Source organism: Myotis yumanensis, unplaced genomic scaffold (genome assembly GCF_028538775.1).
Source record: "Myotis yumanensis isolate MYYU_CA2020_CCGP unplaced genomic scaffold, mMyoYum1.0.hap1 SCAF_17, whole genome shotgun sequence".
NCBI lineage: Eukaryota > Metazoa > Chordata > Mammalia > Chiroptera > Vespertilionidae > Myotis > Myotis yumanensis.
The window spans coordinates 5,774,417-5,792,592 of NW_027223768.1; the positions used below are offsets into that span (position 1 = coordinate 5,774,417).

At 53.5% G+C, this 18,176-nt stretch overlaps 1 protein-coding gene across 2 annotated transcripts in view; it reads left to right on the forward strand.

Moving 5' to 3' along the window:
* The first annotated feature begins 9,748 nt into the window (after positions 1-9,748).
* Positions 9,749-18,176, forward strand: part of AHCYL1 (adenosylhomocysteinase like 1) — a 31,669-nt gene continuing 23,241 nt past the window's right edge. Inside the window, exon 1 of one of the 2 annotated variants that reach the window (XM_070397165.1) lies at positions 9,749-10,037. In XM_070397165.1, the coding sequence (XP_070253266.1) occupies positions 9,918-10,037 (120 nt within the window). In that variant the 5' untranslated portion in view covers positions 9,749-9,917. The remainder of the gene's footprint in view (positions 10,038-18,176) is intronic. The other variant, XM_070397164.1, reaches the window with a different exon arrangement.

An 18,176-nucleotide genomic window follows, 5' to 3' on the forward strand; every position in this document is an offset into this window, starting at 1 on the left:
TGCTTTAAAAGCCGCTTTTTCAGCTGACGATTGGATTCCGTCACGGCCATCTTCCCGTGTCACGGTGCGGCCTTCGCCTGGTGCACAGCGTGGCTGTGGCCGTATTTTCGGGGGCCTCCTTTCACTGTGGGAAGTAGGACAGGGGGGATTCACTCAGCTCTGCTGAATGTGGCAGAGGAGCCTGATGGATAAATCAGCCATATCTGGTTTTCTTGGCCGTGAATCCTTCAGGAAAGAATGTGAAGTATTTTCCCCACATCCTCCCAGCGGGGCGGCCAGAGCTCCGGCCCTGGAGGTCTAAGAGGAGGGAGCTGGTTCTCCAAGGAGCAGCAGCCTCACCTGTGGGGCGTGGCTCCCGGGACCGCAGAAGAGGGTGCACGCCCTGCAGAAGTTGAGGTCCCCCGGGAATGCAAGCATGCGCCCCCTTCACAGGACGCCAAAACCTGGTGAGGAGATGGCTGTGAGGAGACTGGAAAAGACACCCCTGGGTGGCCAGCTGCTGGGAGGGGCCCATGTGCGTGGGCAGCTCAGCAGCTTGCCTGGAGAAGCAATGCCCACACACAGGAAGGACCAGCATTCAACACATGGCCATAACCGTGCAGCTGTAACCGTGGCCACCTCCACCAATGGCGGGCCAGCTGCCCCACTTCCACAAGATCCAGCCCTTTGTTTGGTTATCTGGAGATTTCTGGGTTTTGTTTTGCTTTTAAATATATATTTTTATTGATGTCAGAGAGGAAGGGAGAGGGCGAGAGAGAGAAACATCAATGATGAGAGAGAATCATTGATTGGCTGCCTTCTGCACAGCCCCTACTGGGGATTGAGCCTGCAACCAGGGCATGTGCCCTGACCGGGAATCGAGCCGTGACTTCCTGGTTCCTAGGTTGACACTCAACCACTGAGCCACGTGGGTCTGGCTCTGGGGGTTTTGTTTGTTTGTGAAATTCAATGAGCCAAAGGAGGAAGCCCTAATGATGATATGAAACTTCTCGCCAGCTTGGAAAAACAGAGAATATTGGCATTTCTTCCCCTCTGAGTGACATGGGGCTGTTCCTTCCTCAGATGCAGCACCTCGAGGGACATTCGTGCGGCTCAGAGTCTTCCTCCTGGATCGCTGGCTGTCGGTTCCCAGCGTCTTCTAGGCCCTTCTGGGGTGATAGGTTCCGCTGGATCAGCCAGCTCTGTGGATAAGGGGCCTGACCTGGGCCAAGACAGATCCTGGTGCCCTAACCGGTTTGACTCAGTGGATAGAGCGTCGGCCTGAGGACTCAAGGGTCCCAGGTTCGATTCCGGTCAAGGGCATGTACCTTCGTTAAGGGCACATCCCCAGTGGGGAGTGTGCAGGGGGCAGCTGATCGATGTTTCTCTCTCATCGATGTTTCTAACTCTCTATCCCTCTCCTTCCTCTCTGTAAAAAAGCAATAAAATATATTTAAAAAAAAAAAAAAGACAGATCCTGGTTCTGGTCCTGAGTTACTAACCACTCATCACTCACCTGAATCACTAATGTCCTCTGTGCCTCCCAGCAAGTCTCTTCGGCCTCTGTGCCTCCCTGCTCTGGTCTGAGAACCTGTAGGTCTGTGGACCTGTGGGTCTGTGGACCTGTAGGTCTGTGGACCTGTGGGTCTGTGGACCTGTAGGTCTGTGGACCTGTGGGTCTGTGGACCTGTAGGTCTGTGGACCTGTGGGTCTTTGCCCTGGGAGCCCTCAGCCTGTCGGAAGTCTAGACGAAGTCACTGGCACATTCGATGACTTATCCACAGAAAGAGTGAGTAGGTCACTATTTCCCCGTGTGCACCAGTCAAACCAGACGGCAGGAACGTTCCAGAACATGCTCGCACCTCCATAGTTTTGCTCTCGCTGTTCCCCTACAATGAGTGCTCCTCATTCTGCCTCTTGACATCCTAATGGTCCTTTAAGCTTCAACAATCACCTCACTCCTCAGGCTGCCATCCCTCCCCTGGGAAGCCGGCTCTTTCTTCTTCCCTGGGCGAGCAGGCTGTCACATGCCTTTGATGGAGGCAGCGATCAGGGACACGTTGCAAGCTCCCTGGAGGCGCAGGCTGGGCCTCATTCATCTCTGCGTCCCCCACAGGACCCAGCCCCGGATTCTGCAAGTTCACGTGCAGCCCAACGTTAGTGGAACCGAAAGTGGGCCCTGGGCCTCAGCTGGGATGGAGTCTCCGCAGGCCCTGCAGCCTGAGGCGGGTGCTGGGAGCGCCGGGCCGGGCGACTTCAGTGACTGGACTCTCTACCCTCCTCCTCGCCCGGCCCCCCCCTCCCCCAGCCCCTCCAGGAGCAGAAACACTGTGTACTCGGGACTCTCTTCCATCAGACTTGGGCCCCTGAGGACCCTAGCCCCACCCACTCCGTCCCTGGGTCCCTCCAAAGAGGGCAGAGGCCCAAGTGGTCTGCAGGGAAGGGTCAGAGGGGCCGTGGGAGGGGCCAGCACCCCAGCTCCTGGTCTCTGGCTTGCCCCCTCGCCCCCGCCCCAGTCCCCGGTGCTTGCTCTGGGTCTACACCATGGCACTGCCCCTTGGTCTGGGCGGTTTGGAGTGTGGATGGGCGTGAGCTCATGCTGCAGGCTGAGCCTCCCTCACTGCTGCTGAGGGTGGGGATGAGGGAGCTTAACTCTTTTCCGGGGGAAGAGGCCAGGCTGGGACAGGGTCAGGTGCTGGGAGCCTTCAGCCCTCGCCCAGCTGCCCGGGCAGAAGCCCTATGCGTCGTGGAGCAGAAGGGCGGTTCCAGGGTCGGACAGACAGGCAGGGGGACAGCCTCGGGAACCCAGGGTGGCACGGGGAGGCCTGGGAGGGTGAAATGGTTAATGGCTTGTTGAAAAACAAGGAGAGTCCCTCCTCCAGGGGCCCAGCTGGCTGCAAAGCCAGGAACAGAGGCTCCAGGGGTGATGCAATGGGACCCGCCCTGCGCACCAGAGAGGGTGAGGAGGCGGCTCCGCCCAGCAGCCGCTGCACAGCCAGCGGCGGACCACTCGCCTCCAGCCCCCACGCCAGACGCAGGGCAGGGACTTTGGGGCAAAGTGGGCAAAACTGGCCACCCCAGACTCAGGAAGTTGCCGCTTCTGCCTGTCCCACTCCATGTGGCCCTGGTGGCTTTGCAGTCCATAGGGTGCCTCATTGGCGCAGCCAACCCCCACCTCTCCACTTCCAGGACCCGTTCCAGCCCCGGGCAGGTGGCAGGCAGGGGCGGAGAGGCCGGGCCTGTGACAGGCAGACAGGCCTTGCAGCACCTGAGGCCGGCACCTGGCACCTCCACTCTCATTGTCTTGGCACAGAGTACCTGCCAGGATCACAGTGTCCCAGACACTTGCAAAGGACTCAGGGCCGTCCCAAGGGTGGGCAGGCTGATCCGAACTCGAGATGGGTGGTGTCCCCGCCTCGGGGTCTGGCACAGTCTCAGGGGCCGGGAGAGGGTGCCATGCGTTTCTGAGCAGGACTTTGCAGTGTGGGGGCCCAGGAGGGAGTAGGGAGAGAGCCCCTCTCTGAGAAGGCGTGAGGGGGCCCAGGTTTTGTGACAAAGTCCTGCCCCTGACTCTAAGCCGCACGAGGACAGGAGCGGTGTCTCTCTTGTTGACCGCAGGCTCCCTGGCGCCCAGCACAGCTCCTGGCAAGAAGGCTGCGCTGAATAAGTAACTGACCGCAGAGAGCGGGCGGGCTAAAGTCCAAGTCGGTTTTACAATTCCTGCAGTCCGCTGTTGGCCAACCCCTCAACCCGCGCACCCACACTCACTCACCCACACACTCACAGGCACAGAAAAACACACAAAGTAGCACAGAGAGTCATCAGAAGAAGATTGCCTTGAATGGTTGTTTACAGTTACTGGATGCTTCTCAGCCTTCACTTGCTCGGGCTGCAGCGGGTACATCAGGATTTCTGGTGCAAACCAGCAAAAAGCATGTAGGATGCTCGAGGGGCTGCTGGAAGCGAAGTCGCCAGACGGGGCTAGGCCGGGGCTAGCTCGTGCGAGGTGGGCAATTGCAGCCTCCTCTCCAAGGCAGGACAATCCCAGGTGAGCAAGCTCCACATCGGCACGGACAACCCCCTCCCTCCCGCCCGCCGCCAGCAGGGCTCCGCTTCCTGTCCAGGGAAGCAGGGCGCGGAGGGGACTCCAAATTCGCAACAGTCACCCCTCTCCCCTCCAGATTCTTTCACATCTTAGGAACCGACGTTTGCACAACACCTGTGACTTGTGCAAAGCTCCTTTCTGTTCATTATCGTGTTGGATGGATCATCACCAGCCCCAGAGGGAAAGCCGTCACCCTGTTCTGCAGGAGGAAGCGCAGGCCCAGGGAGGTCCCGGCTTCCAGCGGCCAAGTTGGTAGCAGAGTCAGGACTCAGATGCCCGGCTCCCCCCTCCTCCCCTTCCCCCCCGCCCACCCCCACCCCAGCTTGCAGCCTCCCTGGCCTCCCCATGAGTCAGCTGTCTCGAGTTCTGGGCCCTGCACCTCCGGTCCCCTCACAGCCACCAAGTGCCTTCTCCCGGGACCCTGAGTACAGCCAGGACGAGTGGCCTCCCGGTTCACATGTTGCTGCTTCTCTCTGCCAGGACCTGCGTGCGCTCTTTCCCTGAGAGCCATTCCCCTCTGACTCCCACCACACACACTCTGTTCACATCGCACTACGTCAGAAACAACCAAAGAAAACGGTTAAGCAAACTCCTACGGCAACGTGAGCGAACACGCGGGACATGCTGACGGCTGGCAGGTAAGGGACCTCGCTCGGTGTGGGACGCTGTGTTTTGAAACGTTGTGATTTGATTAAAGCAGAACATGAACGACATGCTCATCACAGGTGTGCCAAAGTGCGCGCCTGCAAGCTGGTAAGAGCCAGAAGTGCGCTGAGAGACGTGAAGAGATTGTTATCTACGTGGGGCTTTCTTCTCCTATAAAGATTATGCTCAAAACAACCAAGCAGCAAAATAAATAAATGTGATCATAATAAGCAGAGGAGGAGGAGTCTGTCTCGGTCCCCAGAGGACCACCCCTCTTCTGGAAAGGGCTGGAGTTGCAGGGCCTGGAAGTGGGGAGTCGGGGAGCTGTGGGAAGGAGGAGGCAGGCCCACCCAGGGCAGCAGCGCCCAGAGCCGCAGAGGTGCAGCTGGGAGCATCGCCCTGGGGAGCCCCTGGGGGCCTGTGGGCCGGATGAGCAATGTGGATGGTGCCTCCCGGAGCTGTGCATCCTGGTGGTTCTAGGACACCTTGCATCTCAGAGGACCAACGCGGGACCCGGCCTACAGGAGGGGGCGGCCTGCAGAGAGAGCACCGCCTTGCTCTGGGGGATGCCAGCCTGCAGGGAGCAGGCGGGTGTGAAAGGCGCCAACCGAGGCTCCCCTGGGACCCGGGGACAGTGCACTTCACAGACAGACCACACTCAAGGCGTCTCCGCTGACTCCTCATCTCGGCGGCCCTCCACCCTGCCCTGTTCCCCTCCCATGCTCCCGTCCTGGTGGCTGGCACCACCACTCCCCACGGCTTCCCAGGCTGCGGGTCCTGGCCCTGGCCTTGCCTCCGGCTCTCACTCCGCCCTGCTTCGCACCCTGTGCCACACCCCCCCTGAGATATTCACAGTTCCCGTAAGATGCCAAGCTGTGTTGCTGCCCTGCCTTTTCCCATGCTCTTTCTTCCGCCCAGGATCCGTCTCTACCTTGTCCGGCTGCTTATCTGTCAAGAGTCAGCTTAAGCAGCGTCGCCCTCTGTGAACCCTTTCTGCTCATCCCTTTCTCCCCGCCCCGCCCACCCCACCCCGCCCCGCCTGCCCTCTGTGCCCAGGCAGACAGACAGCACCACCTCACTGGTCTCCGCAGCCCCATATCCAGCACTGCTCCTGCACAGCCTCACCATTTGGTACATATTTTATGAAGTAAATAAACAAACAAACAAACAACAACAACAACAAAATGAATGTGGCCCAGCCGGCATGGCTCAGTGATTGAGCATCGACCTATGAACCAGGAGGTCAAGGTCCGATTCCTGGTCAGGGCGCATGCCTGGGTTGTGGGTTCCATCCCCAGTGTGGAGCATGCAGCAGGCAGCAGATCAATGATTCTCATCATTGATGTTTCTCTCTCTCCCTCTCCCTTCCTCTCTGAAACAATAATCCTATATAATAAAAGCCCAATATGCTAAGTGTCCGTTGGCAGGTCAGCCATTCAACCAATCAAAGTATACTATGCTAATGATATGCTAAGGCCACTCAACTGCTCACTATGACGTGCACTGACCACCAGGGGGCAGACAGTCGACCGGTAAGTTAGCTTGCTGCTGGGGTCCCGCTCATCAGGACTGAGCAAGATGGGCCGGATGCACCCTGGAGCCCTCCGTGGTCCCTTCCGCAGTCTCTCCCCAGCTGGCCAACCTCCCGTGTCCCTCCCCTGCCCCAATTGTGCACCGGTGGGGTCCCTTGGCCTGGCCTGTGCCCTCTCACAGTCCGGGCTGAGGGACCCCCCCCCCCCCCCCCCGCTCCAATGCATGAATTTTGTGCACTGGGCCTCTGGTAATAATATAAAAAAATAATGCCAAGGGCACTTTTGGGAGAGACAAAAGAGTGAATTTGATTAAGGAAACCAAGCCCATACGTGCCACCACATTTCTGGTGACATTTCCTAAGTCACATCTACCCTCAGGCTACTCCTTCCTAGAGTAGGGTCCCCTCTGGTCTCGAAGGCCTGCGGAGCGCCCCCGCCACACACACACACACACACACACACCACAGGCCCACCGACCCTCTCGGGCCCCTGGTCTCTGATCCGTGTGCAGCCCCTTGGCCGGGTGCGCAGGGTCATCCAGGAGTCGTGGCGGTGGGATGAAATGCTTCTCACGGGCGTTATGTCATCCCGCTCTCAGGCTGGGCGAGCCCTTTGATCTCCGGCCCACACGTGGCAGCGGGTGGGAGCCACCCATGTCCTCCGCAGCAGGCTGGTTTCCAGGAATGCCTTTGGCCCCGGCCTGCGTCCCTCCCGCCTTCCAGTGAGAGCACTCCCCATGCCCGAGGTCAGCCTCCCAGCCTCCCCTGGGCCCGGCGCTTAGGAAAGTGGAGTCAAACCTGTTGGCCACCTTCTTGGCTCAGACTGTGAAGGCGCTGCTTCCGCGAGGCTGGCCCCGTCTCCCGTCCTCAGTGGCAGCCTCACTGTGGGCCTGGGGGTGGGGAAACCGGGACTGGGTTCAGGGGTGAAAGAGAGGCTAGATCTCGCTGTCTGAATGCTAACCTCTCTGACAATGGGAATTTAAAAATATATATATTTTTACTGATTTCAGAGAGGAAGGGAGAGGGAGAGAGAGAGAGAGAGAGAAACATCAATGGTGAGAGAGAATCATTCATTGATCGGCTGCCTCGTGCAGGCCCCCCACTGGGATTTGAGCCCGCAACCCGGGCATGTACCTTGACAGGGAATCGAACCCTGACCTCTTGGTTCATGGATCAATGCTCAACCATTGAGCCACGCTGCCCGGGTGACAATGGGAATTTAAAAAATCAAGTCCAAAGGGCAGGCTCACGGATGCATTTATTTATTTTCTGAAATAAGCTAACTTAAGCCGCATGCTTTCCTCTTTAAAGGATGTGGAGTTTTGCCTCTATTCCAACTGGCTCTGCCTCTGCTCTCTGGCCTCTGACGACAGTCCAGGCAAACGCACAGAAGGAAAGCTACTTCGGGCCGCACGCCAGTGTCCCGCGTGGGCAGGTGTGGCTCCTGGCCCCAGGCGGGAGGTGAGGGGAAAGGTGCACGGATCTGGCATGCTGGTCCCCCCCCCTCCTCTGTCCCTCCTGCTATGGAACAGCTCTGAGAGGGAAGTCCAGGGGCTTGAAAGAGCGGGCAGAGGAGAGAATCTAGCAGTTCGAGACCATGATGCGCAGAATCGCACATCCTCCCAGGCACTTCCACGGGCCAGGCCGCTTCAAACAGAGGCCTCCTGGGGCTGGGTGGTGGGAACTCCGGCTTCTCTGACTAAGACTTCTGGGGCCCAGAGGCAAGTATTTCACACTCTTCCCAACCTTGAACATAAACCAGTGGGGAAAGAGTCGCTTCAAACCACAACTTCTTTCTGGAAAGAGAGACCTAGTGAGATTCTGGATATAAAAAGGTGGACTTGGGGGGCAGAGTGTGTGTGTGTGTGTGTGTGTGTGTGTGTGTGTGTGTCTTGGCGGAGGGGGCGGGTAGTGATTTAGGAAAAAACAATGGAAAGACTTGAACTCTCAGCACAGTAGAGAGGAAACTGGCTTCCCAGAGTTGATCAAGGAAGGGAGGTGGGGTGGAGGGTGGGAAGGGTGTACCAGGGGTGAGTTCGGTGGGACGCAGCAGGCCAGGGAGCTTCGTGGCGTGGTGTGCCCAGTGAGAAATCCCAGGTGACTGGAGAGCCAAAATAACTTTTCAGAACATTTCAGAAATGTGACTTTAAATTGTTTGCTGTGTGATGTAATCCCTCCCCTGTGGCCAACAAATTTTCATTAAAAGTTCTGCTCCATGTTACAGCACTATTTTTGTAGTTGTTTTGGAATCGGGGTGGGGGCTGGAAGGAACAGGGGCTGTGTTCCCTCTGCGAATTGATGGCAGGAACTAAAGAAACAGCCACAAGACCAGAATACTGAACAAGGCTTCGACGAGGCAGAAAACTAGAGCCAGAGGTAACCACGAACTCAAAGTTCCCCCCAGACACTCACAGAAATCCTGGGAGGGCATTGGACTTCCCACAGGACATGGGAGTTCGAGCCAATGTCATCTGAATCTCAAAGGACACGCTACCTCAGCTGACATTAGGTTGCAAATAGGCTTTGCCTCGCCAGCTGGACTAAGCCTTGCAAAACATAGACTGTATCGCTAGGGCCTTTGCTATCCAGGGCGAGAGTGGGGACGGCACATAGTAGGGCCAGGAAAAGCATGTGAATGGTCCATGGACGCCCTGGGTGCCTCACTGAGAACTGGCAGAGTTTAATATTGGGGGGGGGGGGGAGGGGGGCGGTTGGGAGGCAGTGACACTGAAGCAGGAAAGCCATTCAGTCTGGAAACTTCTCCCCCTGCCTCCATCATCTGACCCGTTAGCCAGCCCTTCCCAATGGCTAGATAACATCAGCTCTGTGGCCTGGAGGTCTGTAAACAGGCAAGGCCCAGGGGAGACGGTGGTGGAGGAGGTCACAAAGGTTGTGCAGAAATCACACTGCTCTGCCTCTGCCCACCCTTATAGATCCCGGGGGGTAAACTCTGCCCCTTGGTTCGGGGCTTCAGGTCCAAAGGTCCTGGGGCGGGGGCACTGAATGAGTGAGCTGTCTTGGGCCGCACATGTTTCCTAGGACCAGCTGCAGGATGTGTCGCGTGGGACTCTGGTCTTTGCTCCCCAGCATCCCCCTTATGCTGTTCGGAGGCCTGGCCTGGCACCCCACATCCCAAAGACCCCCCAGTTCTGCAGCTTCCCTGCGGGAACCACGCGCGGCTCGCAGGGCTGATGGCGCCACCTGGCGGCGCAGAGGGTCCGATTCACCCTGCGAGCTGGGAAGCCGAGAGGGAGGCTGCGGCGGCCCGGCCCAGCGTGGTGACGTCACGACCGAGCGCCTTTTCGCCCCGCCCCTCGCCCCGCCCCGGAGCTGCCAGTACCCGACGTGGCGTCACCGCCCTCTACCCTTACTTTGCGTGCGTGTGTGCGTGCGGCGGAGGTGGCGGCGCGGGCCAGTCGGAGCTCCGCGCTGCTGCTCCTGGGGCTCCTGTCGCTGCCGTCGCGGTCCCGCTGCCTCGGACGGCCCAGCGGACCCGGCGCTCGCCCCAGCTCCTCGGCCCCGGACGCGGCTCTGCGCGGGCCCGGCGGGAGGGTGGGCGAGCGCGTGTCGGAGGGCGCCGCGCGGGCGGCCGGGCGAGCGCTCGGGAGCGGGCGAGGCGGGGGCGGCGGGGCAGCAGCGGGCCCGGCCGGCCGGGGAATGTCGATGCCTGACGCGATGCCGCTGCCCGGGGTCGGGGAGGAGCGGAAGCAAGCCAAGGAGATCGAGGACGCCGAGAAGTACTCCTTCATGGCCACCGTCACCAAGGCGCCCAAGAAGGTGCGGGGGCTCGGGTGGCGGCGGGGCCCGGGCCCGGGCCCGGGCCTCGCGGAAGGGGCGCGAGCGGGCCCCGCGCTCCAGCCGGTCCGCGACTCCGGGGCCGAGGTTGGAGGGGATCGCGACGGCCGAGAGGGTGGCGGGGTGGCGGGGGAGCCGCCCCAGGCCCGTCCCGGGCTGGCCAGGCCGCCCCTGACCTCCCTTTCCTTTGTCCCCGGGCCCTGGTCCTCCGGGATCTTTCTGAAACGCGCCCCCGGCCTTTCCCGGATGAAGGGCCTCGGAGACGCGAGTGCGAGGGAGGTGAAGCCACTGGCCGACCCTGGTGGCCGGCCCCAGGGGTGGGAGTGCACGGGAAGCCGCCCCGCAGGTGAGTGGGTGAGCCAGGTGGCGCGCGCCGGGAGCACCGCTGCGTGCTCCCTGCGAGGCGAGAGCCCCACGCGCGCGGGGCCGGCCAGCTCTTGTGCAGGTGGAAGCGATGCGGGAGGGCAGCGTGAGGTTGAAAAGCAAACGGTGCTTTTCACCCCCTTCGCTGGTCCAGCTCTTCCACGCACGTGAGAAACGTTCACGGGGAGGTTGGTGACAGCAGACACCGTCTCGGGCACACGCTGATCCCCGAGTCATGCGAACAGATGATCCCTTAGGCGTCCCTGGAGAAGGGAGCTGGGGCGGGTCGGACGGGTGGGGGGGTGGGGGACAGGATTGCTCCTGCTTGATAAGTTTCGTGTCGTGTGCTGCGGCTTGAGCCCAGAGGCTGTCCTGCTAACCCTCTTGCCGGGGAAGGTAAACGGCAGCCTTTGGGGCTCCCGGTGTAACGAGCTCCGGGATCCCTCGCGCTTCCCGAGCACTTGCTGCCAACCACATCCTGACTTTCCACATACCCGGCGCCCCGTTAACAGGAGACTGCAGGCCCCCGGGGCAGCCGGGTAAACATTCCCCACCGGTGTCAACACGGTGTCCAGGCCGCCGGGGCCTGCAGGGTTCCACGGGCACAGCGCTTGTGTAAGCTGACCGCCCGCCCTGCAGGCTGGGCTCGCAGGGGGAGTTACAGGCTTGAGGCTCCTCCACCTGAACTGGTTACGCCGTCATTCCTTTTCTTTTTTCTTTTTGGTAAGGAATCAATCTAACACTCCAGAAATCACTCGCAGGGTTGAAAAGACAGTTCACTGTTGTGTGCTTTAGCTCCATTCCCCCCACGAACTGCAGATCTTACAGTAGAATGCCTCTTAGAAGGTTGGGGAAGATCTCTTGATTCTAAGGAGCCGGATGAGCCTTTTTAGTGCTCTGGGTTCAGCTGACTGCTTGGCTGGGGCAGTAACCCTTTGTAATCGGCAGTTTGAGGCAGTCACAGCCCTGCTGAGCAGAACGCTTAAGGATAGTACCTCTGACCAGTGACGGGAAAGCCCTGGTACCCTAACTCCCCGACAGACCGCTTCCTCTCCCGGCCAGCCTGTCTTTTGTCTCCGAATTAGGCGCCTCTATTCGTTCTTGCCCTTATTTTATTAAGCCTTTATTCTCGCAAGTGCCACTAGTAATAAGACAAAGTTTGTATCGTAGATTGTAGATCGTAAACTGCATAAAGGCAGGGACTCTTGTGAACCATCGAACACACTGTGCGTGGCTCCGTCCCTAGCATATACCAGTCGTAGGTACTCAGTATTAATTGCCCACCTGGCTAACGGGTACTCCAGATGTCTGCATGGCTGACTACCAGGAATAAGTGCCCCTTCTCCCCTTTTCTTCCCTGGAGGAATATTGCTAATGTGTATTATTGTCAGGCCAAGTGCTAATGACTTCAAAGACTCATTCCATTAGCTGACAGAAGCAGCCTGGGCCAGGAACGTGGGAAGACCCCGTGTGAATTTCCATTTCCTGGTAAATGTATCCCCGTGTTTCTTATTAATCTTGCTCTCTCTGAGCTTTATTGTGTAGCACTTACACAGCACGATATTAAAGTGTTTTATGATAACTAATTACCCTTCCACTAGTGACTATAAAAGGCATTTATTTAGTTCATGAGTTGGTTGAGGACTAGTCAAGGTCACGTAGCAGCAAGTCCTAGGTGATCGTTTTTTCAGAACAGCAGCTGAATTGGATAGTATGATGCAACGAACTTCTGTGCCTCTGCCATGTGTGGATACTGTGAGAAAGTGTGAGGAAAGTAAGAGAGAAATGTAGAATGGTGTGAGAAAAAGGCCTCTTCAAAGGGTGCTGTCCTTCACCTGTGCGGATTCAATGTGGCTCTAGACCAAGTATTTTGGATCATTCCAAGCCCCGAGGCCCCTTGGGAAATGAGGACATTTTTGGTGCCAGTCAGAGGCTGTAGGTCACTTCAGGGTGACCTTGCTGGTCCTCAGGTCAGATTCCAGTGTAACTGGTGAAGTTTTATTCACTTTATTTGAGGTAGAGTGGATGTCCATCAATTAAAAGCATAGGTATCGAGATTCTTCTACTATAATCATTCAGTTTTATATGCCTTGGGCTTCCCACAGTGCTGTGTAGATAATAGGACTTGGTTTGATTCTTGACCTGGGTGTCAAGAAGCCGACTAAATGTCTACCACCTTAAGCAAGTGAGCTTCTGTGCCTCAGCTTCCTTATCGGCCAAGTAAGTGCTTTTTGTTTGCAGCAGGGGGAAGTAGGCACAGGTTAGAACCAAGCAAAAGTGGGTTTTTATTTGCTTTTTTAAAGAAGTCTATTAGGGGGCAGGAGTGGGGTGGAGGGGGTCAGTGGGGAACAAAGGGGAACATTTGTAATACTTGCAACAATAAAGATTTTTAAAAAGTTGTGCCCTAGTCGGTTTGGCTCAGTGGATAGAGCGTCGGCCTTCGGACTCAAGGGTCCTGGGTTCGATTCCGGCCAAGGGCATGTACCTTGGTTGCGGGCACATCCCCAGTAGGGAGTGTGCAGGAGGCGGCTGATCAATGTTCTCTCTCATCGATGTTTCTGACTCTATCTCTCTCCCTTCCTCTCTGTGAAAAATAAATAAAATATTTTAAAAAGTCTGTTAGTATGTTACACTCCCTCTTTTTAGTGAGCATTTGAGCTGCATATACAGGACTCCTACAATATAGAAAGGAAGTCAAAACTACCGAAATTAGCAAAAATATTCTTAACCCTGAGGGCTAAGATGGTTGGTGAGGCTGATGATCACATGTAACTCAGAGCTTCCTGGGAGCCCGGGGATAAAAGGAATCCCAGCTACAGTCTTCCTGGCAGACACAGGAAATAATACATACCAATTCCTGAGGAAGACAACTTGTGCTGACACTTAGTTCCAAAGGAGATTTTTGTAGGACATTATTAATAGCTATAGTGTGATTCAGTAGTAAGGCTTGTTCACGATGTCACTGGTGATTTCAGATGGTATAATCAGGAAATTTCGGGTGAGAAAGGAGTCCTTTAGTTGTGCTGAGTAGTGTGAGGAAAAGGCCTCTTCAAAGGGTGCTGCCCTTAACCCGTGAGGATTCCGATGTGGCTCTAGACCAAGTAATTTTGGATCATTCCAAGCCCCGAGGCCCCTCAGGAAATGAGGACATTTCTGGTGCCAGTCAGAGGCTGTAGGTCACTTCAGGGTGACCTTGATGGTCCTCAGATCAGATTCCAGTGTAACCGGTGAAGTTTTACTCACTTTGGGAAAGAGTGGATGTCCATCAAAAAGCATAGGTATTGAGATTCTTCCACAATAATCACAACTAAAGAGGATCCTTGTTTAATATTGGCAGTTATCAGTCACACCAAACAAGTCAGCTGGTGGCCCATAATCACTGGGTGTTTATCCTTCCGTTTCTGCTACTTTGTGTTGCAGAGGTAATAGCACTTCTTGGGCCTTTAGAAATTGACATTGTATCAAGTCGATCCCCTCCCCAATAGGGGAAGCCCAGATCTCCAGCTTGTTGACGAAACTGAAATAGTCATGTTTCTCTGGAAGGCCTAGCAGGAGGCTTGCTCTTTGCACTTGTGAACATTTGGAGGGACTCGGGAGTGACACGTCAGGCACTTGCCCTAGGAGTTTTGCAGTCAGACTTTACCAAACAGTACAAGAGGGGCAAGAAGAGAAAGAACACAAAAGAAGTTACTTTTGCTTGTAGGAGATTCTCTTTTTGAATAAAGCAGATCTATCAAAGGAGTCAGCTGAACCGAGAAACGTACCAGGTAGAACCCCAGTGAGTACTGCTTAGATGCTAGCCTATTCGGTGGAATCTTAGTGCGGCTTTACAGCATGTACACCACTTCGAGTCACTGAGAAGAGGTTTAATAGGTGACATCTATCTTCTCCAGACATCATTAGTACCTCTTGATTCTCTTTCATGGCAGGCTCTCAACAGGCATCAGATGTGTACTAGTAAGAAGATCCGATCTTGTTTAGATTTCTCCACAGATAGGGATCACCTCTCTTTTTCTTACTTGATTCTGTTTAGTTAGTTCAGCACTAGTTTCCGTTATCACTTTGTTCTACGTTCATTAAACTTTTAGCTTGTGGCAAGATTACAAATGTGCACTATTTTCTTTATCAGGAGGATATAGTTTGAGATCCAGTGTGTCTTAGCCAATGTAATATTCTTCAACGTGTTTACGAAGTTTTTAATGTATTTTGATACATACAGTGTAATTCTTTAGGTGCCTGTGACACCGAATAAGTTTACTTTGTTACTTCATGTAGTTATGATCAGTAAACAAGTAGTTTAGTGCTTTCTTGAACCTGTTATATAAAGGAACTGGCAAGTAAAGGAGAGTCATTTATACCAATCTTTCTCAAATTTGGGAATCTGAATATTAGAATTTTATTAAGAAGGGCCACCCTTATTTTTCTGGGTATAATATTCAGAACATGTCTTAGTGAGGTGGGTCAGAAGCATCCCCTCATGTATGAAGAATGACATATTTGCACTGACCAGAGTTTTTTCCCAACCTGAAATCTGAGAACCCAAATTTAAGGACAGATTCTTACCACAAGTCTTCCTTCCGACTCTTATCAACACTATCAGTGCCTTGCATATGGTAGCAGTTAAAGTTTCATATAGAATTGTCTCTTTTTCTCTTCTGATTCCATATTTCCCTTTGACTCATTCAGGAAGTTCTCTTGCTCTCCCACTGTCGCTTGCCTGTTACATGAAATGTGTTGAACTTTCCATTTTTTGTTCTAAAACTGAGGAATACGTCAAGCACTTGACTTTTGGAGTCAGGTTTACCTTCAGTCTCTACCATCTACTAGACTTGGAACTTTGGACTAGTGACTTAAGCTTCTGAGCCTCATTTTCTTTCTGTCATTTTTTTCTTTTCTTTTTTTCTTTATCTGTAAATGACTTTATTTTATTCTCATTCTTGAGAGATAGTTTTGTTAGGTACACAATTTTAGGTTGACATTTATTTTTCTCAACACTTTGAAGGTATGATTCCATTACCTCCTGGCCTAAATGATCACTAAACAAAAGTCAGTTGTCTTTCTAATTATTTATTTGCAGGTGATCTGTCCCTTACTCCCTTTTTTTAAAGCTACTTTTAAGGTTTTTGGGGTGTTTTTTTTCACAACTGCATATGACTGTGGTCAAGGGCATGGACTTTGAGCCTCCATTTTTCTATCTGTAAAATGGGGAATAGTGATAGCACTACAGGATTGTCAAGGGGAATAGCATTTAGTAAATCTCAGTGTATTTACTCTTTTATAACTAGAGTGACCGCATATCCTGGTTGCCTGGTACAGTTCTGGTTTATACCTCTTATCCCAGCATGGTCTTCAATGAGTACCTTCTTCCACTAGTTTATTTGAAATATTCTTAAAGAGCTAAAACAAAGCTGTTTCTATTGGGACATCTTTTCAACAGGAAGAAAATTTTCCCTGACAAAAATGTTATTTTATGTAGAGCTGACACCTACTGAGCACTAGAGTAGTTGTTGATTTCCAGGAGGCGGATAGACAATGGGAGAACTTAGAGCTTGTGATGGAAGTGGGATCCATGCTACCCAACCACCGCGTAGAATGTGGGTGTCTGTCAGGCATTGGGCTAGCTGAGTCCAGGAGTCTATTTCTTCAGTCTGCAGTAGTTTGGGAATCTTCCCAAGCTAGAATCCCAGAATTATGTGAAACCATTGCAAAGACTCCTCTGAGCTATGACTATATCTTCTTATGTAATCACCTCAGATTTCATCTCTGCCTGCACGGTCCTCCTCCAGGCGCCGTTTCTCTGCTCCAGACAGCCTGCTCCTCATTGTGTGTAACCGAGTTTCTCCTGCAGAAATGCGTGGCCTTTGCTCCACAGCAGTTACAGAACCAGGGTGGAACGCGCCGGCCTTGGTTGACACTCAGACAGGTTTCATTTTTGTTCTTAATCTCTGTTCATTTTTTCTAGAGGATTCAGCCCAGTGTCTAAAGTTCAGAATGTATATAATGATTGGTACTGTTTAACAGTATACAATGGGACTTAATCATTTACTGCTCAAACAGGGCACAAAGTAAAAAAGCTTAATGAACTGGTAAAAGGTAGTATTTGGTGTCCTGTGGTAGAGTGGAAAGAACGTTGACAGAACCACACATCTTGGACTGTCCAAGCATGTTCCTGCTTTCTTTCTTTCTTTCCTTTTAAATTAAAGTATAGGTGCCATACAATGTTATATTAGTTTCAGGTGTACAACATAGTGATCCGACATTTATATACCTTACAAAGTGATCACAAGTCTAGTAACCATCTGTCACTGTACAAAGTTATATTATTGACTGTTTTCTCTGTGCTGTACATGACATCCTTGTGATTTATTTATTTCATAACTGTTCCTCTCAATCCCCTTCACCTTTCTTGTCCATCCCACCCCCCACTCCCACCTCACCCCTGGCAGCCATCAGTTCGTTCTCTGTATTGATGAGTGTTTCTGTGTTTGATTCCATACATAAGGGATATCACATGCTATTTGTCTTTCTTAGTAATGTGCCTTGGTAATGTGTCCCATATTCAACCTGTAGGACTGAATGGCCTTAACACGTTCTCCTTGACCAGTTCACTTCTTTTAAAATGGACACCCTATATCAGCTGTGTGCTAGACAGAGGCTTAAACAGGAGGGGCTGGGACTGCTCACCTCCATGCCACTCATCTTGGACCTGTCGCAGGTTTAGTTCTTGACAATCTGAAGAACTGCCCAGCCAGAGCCAGCCCTGTTGATACATTCTCTTCTCCTGAACTTGCGTGTGTGCAGTGACGTCAGTGGGATCCCATGGAGCTGTGTGCTCGGGGCCAAGGGAAAGGCTCCCGTGCTGCTCTGCGTGGTGCACAGCTCTGAGCTGGACATGATTTGGTGAGCAGCAGGATGCAGGGGTTGCGGCCTGGAGGGGATGAGTGGAACCATGTTTCATATCACCGTGCTCTGAGTAACGTCAGGGTTTGGAGAATGTTTAATAAATGTCTCCCACTCTCCTAGTCTTTGATTGATTGTATTAAGGTGAACCTTGGGACACACGTTTCCATGGACTTAATGGGAAGTACTTTATCCTTTTCCCACAGGACTGGCCTGAGCTCAAGTCAAAGTTGTTGGGCTGTGACCTGTTCCCATGAATGATCTTAGGATCCTGAACTCAAAAAGGGACCCTTCAGGGAAGCTGTAGGACAGACTCTGCTCTGCCCTCTTTGACCATACCTCGCACATACATGTAGTGTGCAGTGCCTGCACACATACTGACGGTGCTTGTTTATTGAGTAGAATACTGTGACATGATTATCCCCAGGAGAAAGTGAGTTGGACTTACATGGAGGCTTTGGCTTACTTTCCCCTTCAGTTGGCTGGGTGGTTTTTCTTATTTAGACCTCCCAAATGGACGATAATGGAGAACCAGGAGCTGCAGATGAGAAATGAATGGGAATTTTCAACATCTGAGTGGATCCCTATATCCCGCCAGAACTACCTTAACATGTAAGGTGGGAAGGGAGCTTGAGGATACGTGGCCCCAGCTTCTTAGCTCAGTAGCATGAGGACCACAGGTCAGGAGGCCAGAAGCTTAGGGGTTTCCTTAGACATAATAGAAAAGGTAACTTGAAAATTTCCATCAAGTTTTAAATCCTTAGCATTAGGGACTCTGCCCAAAGTTGAAACTGGAAGTATGATTTTCAGATGCTCTTGATTAAAAAATAGAGGCTTACCCTTAGGGTGTTTGGGATT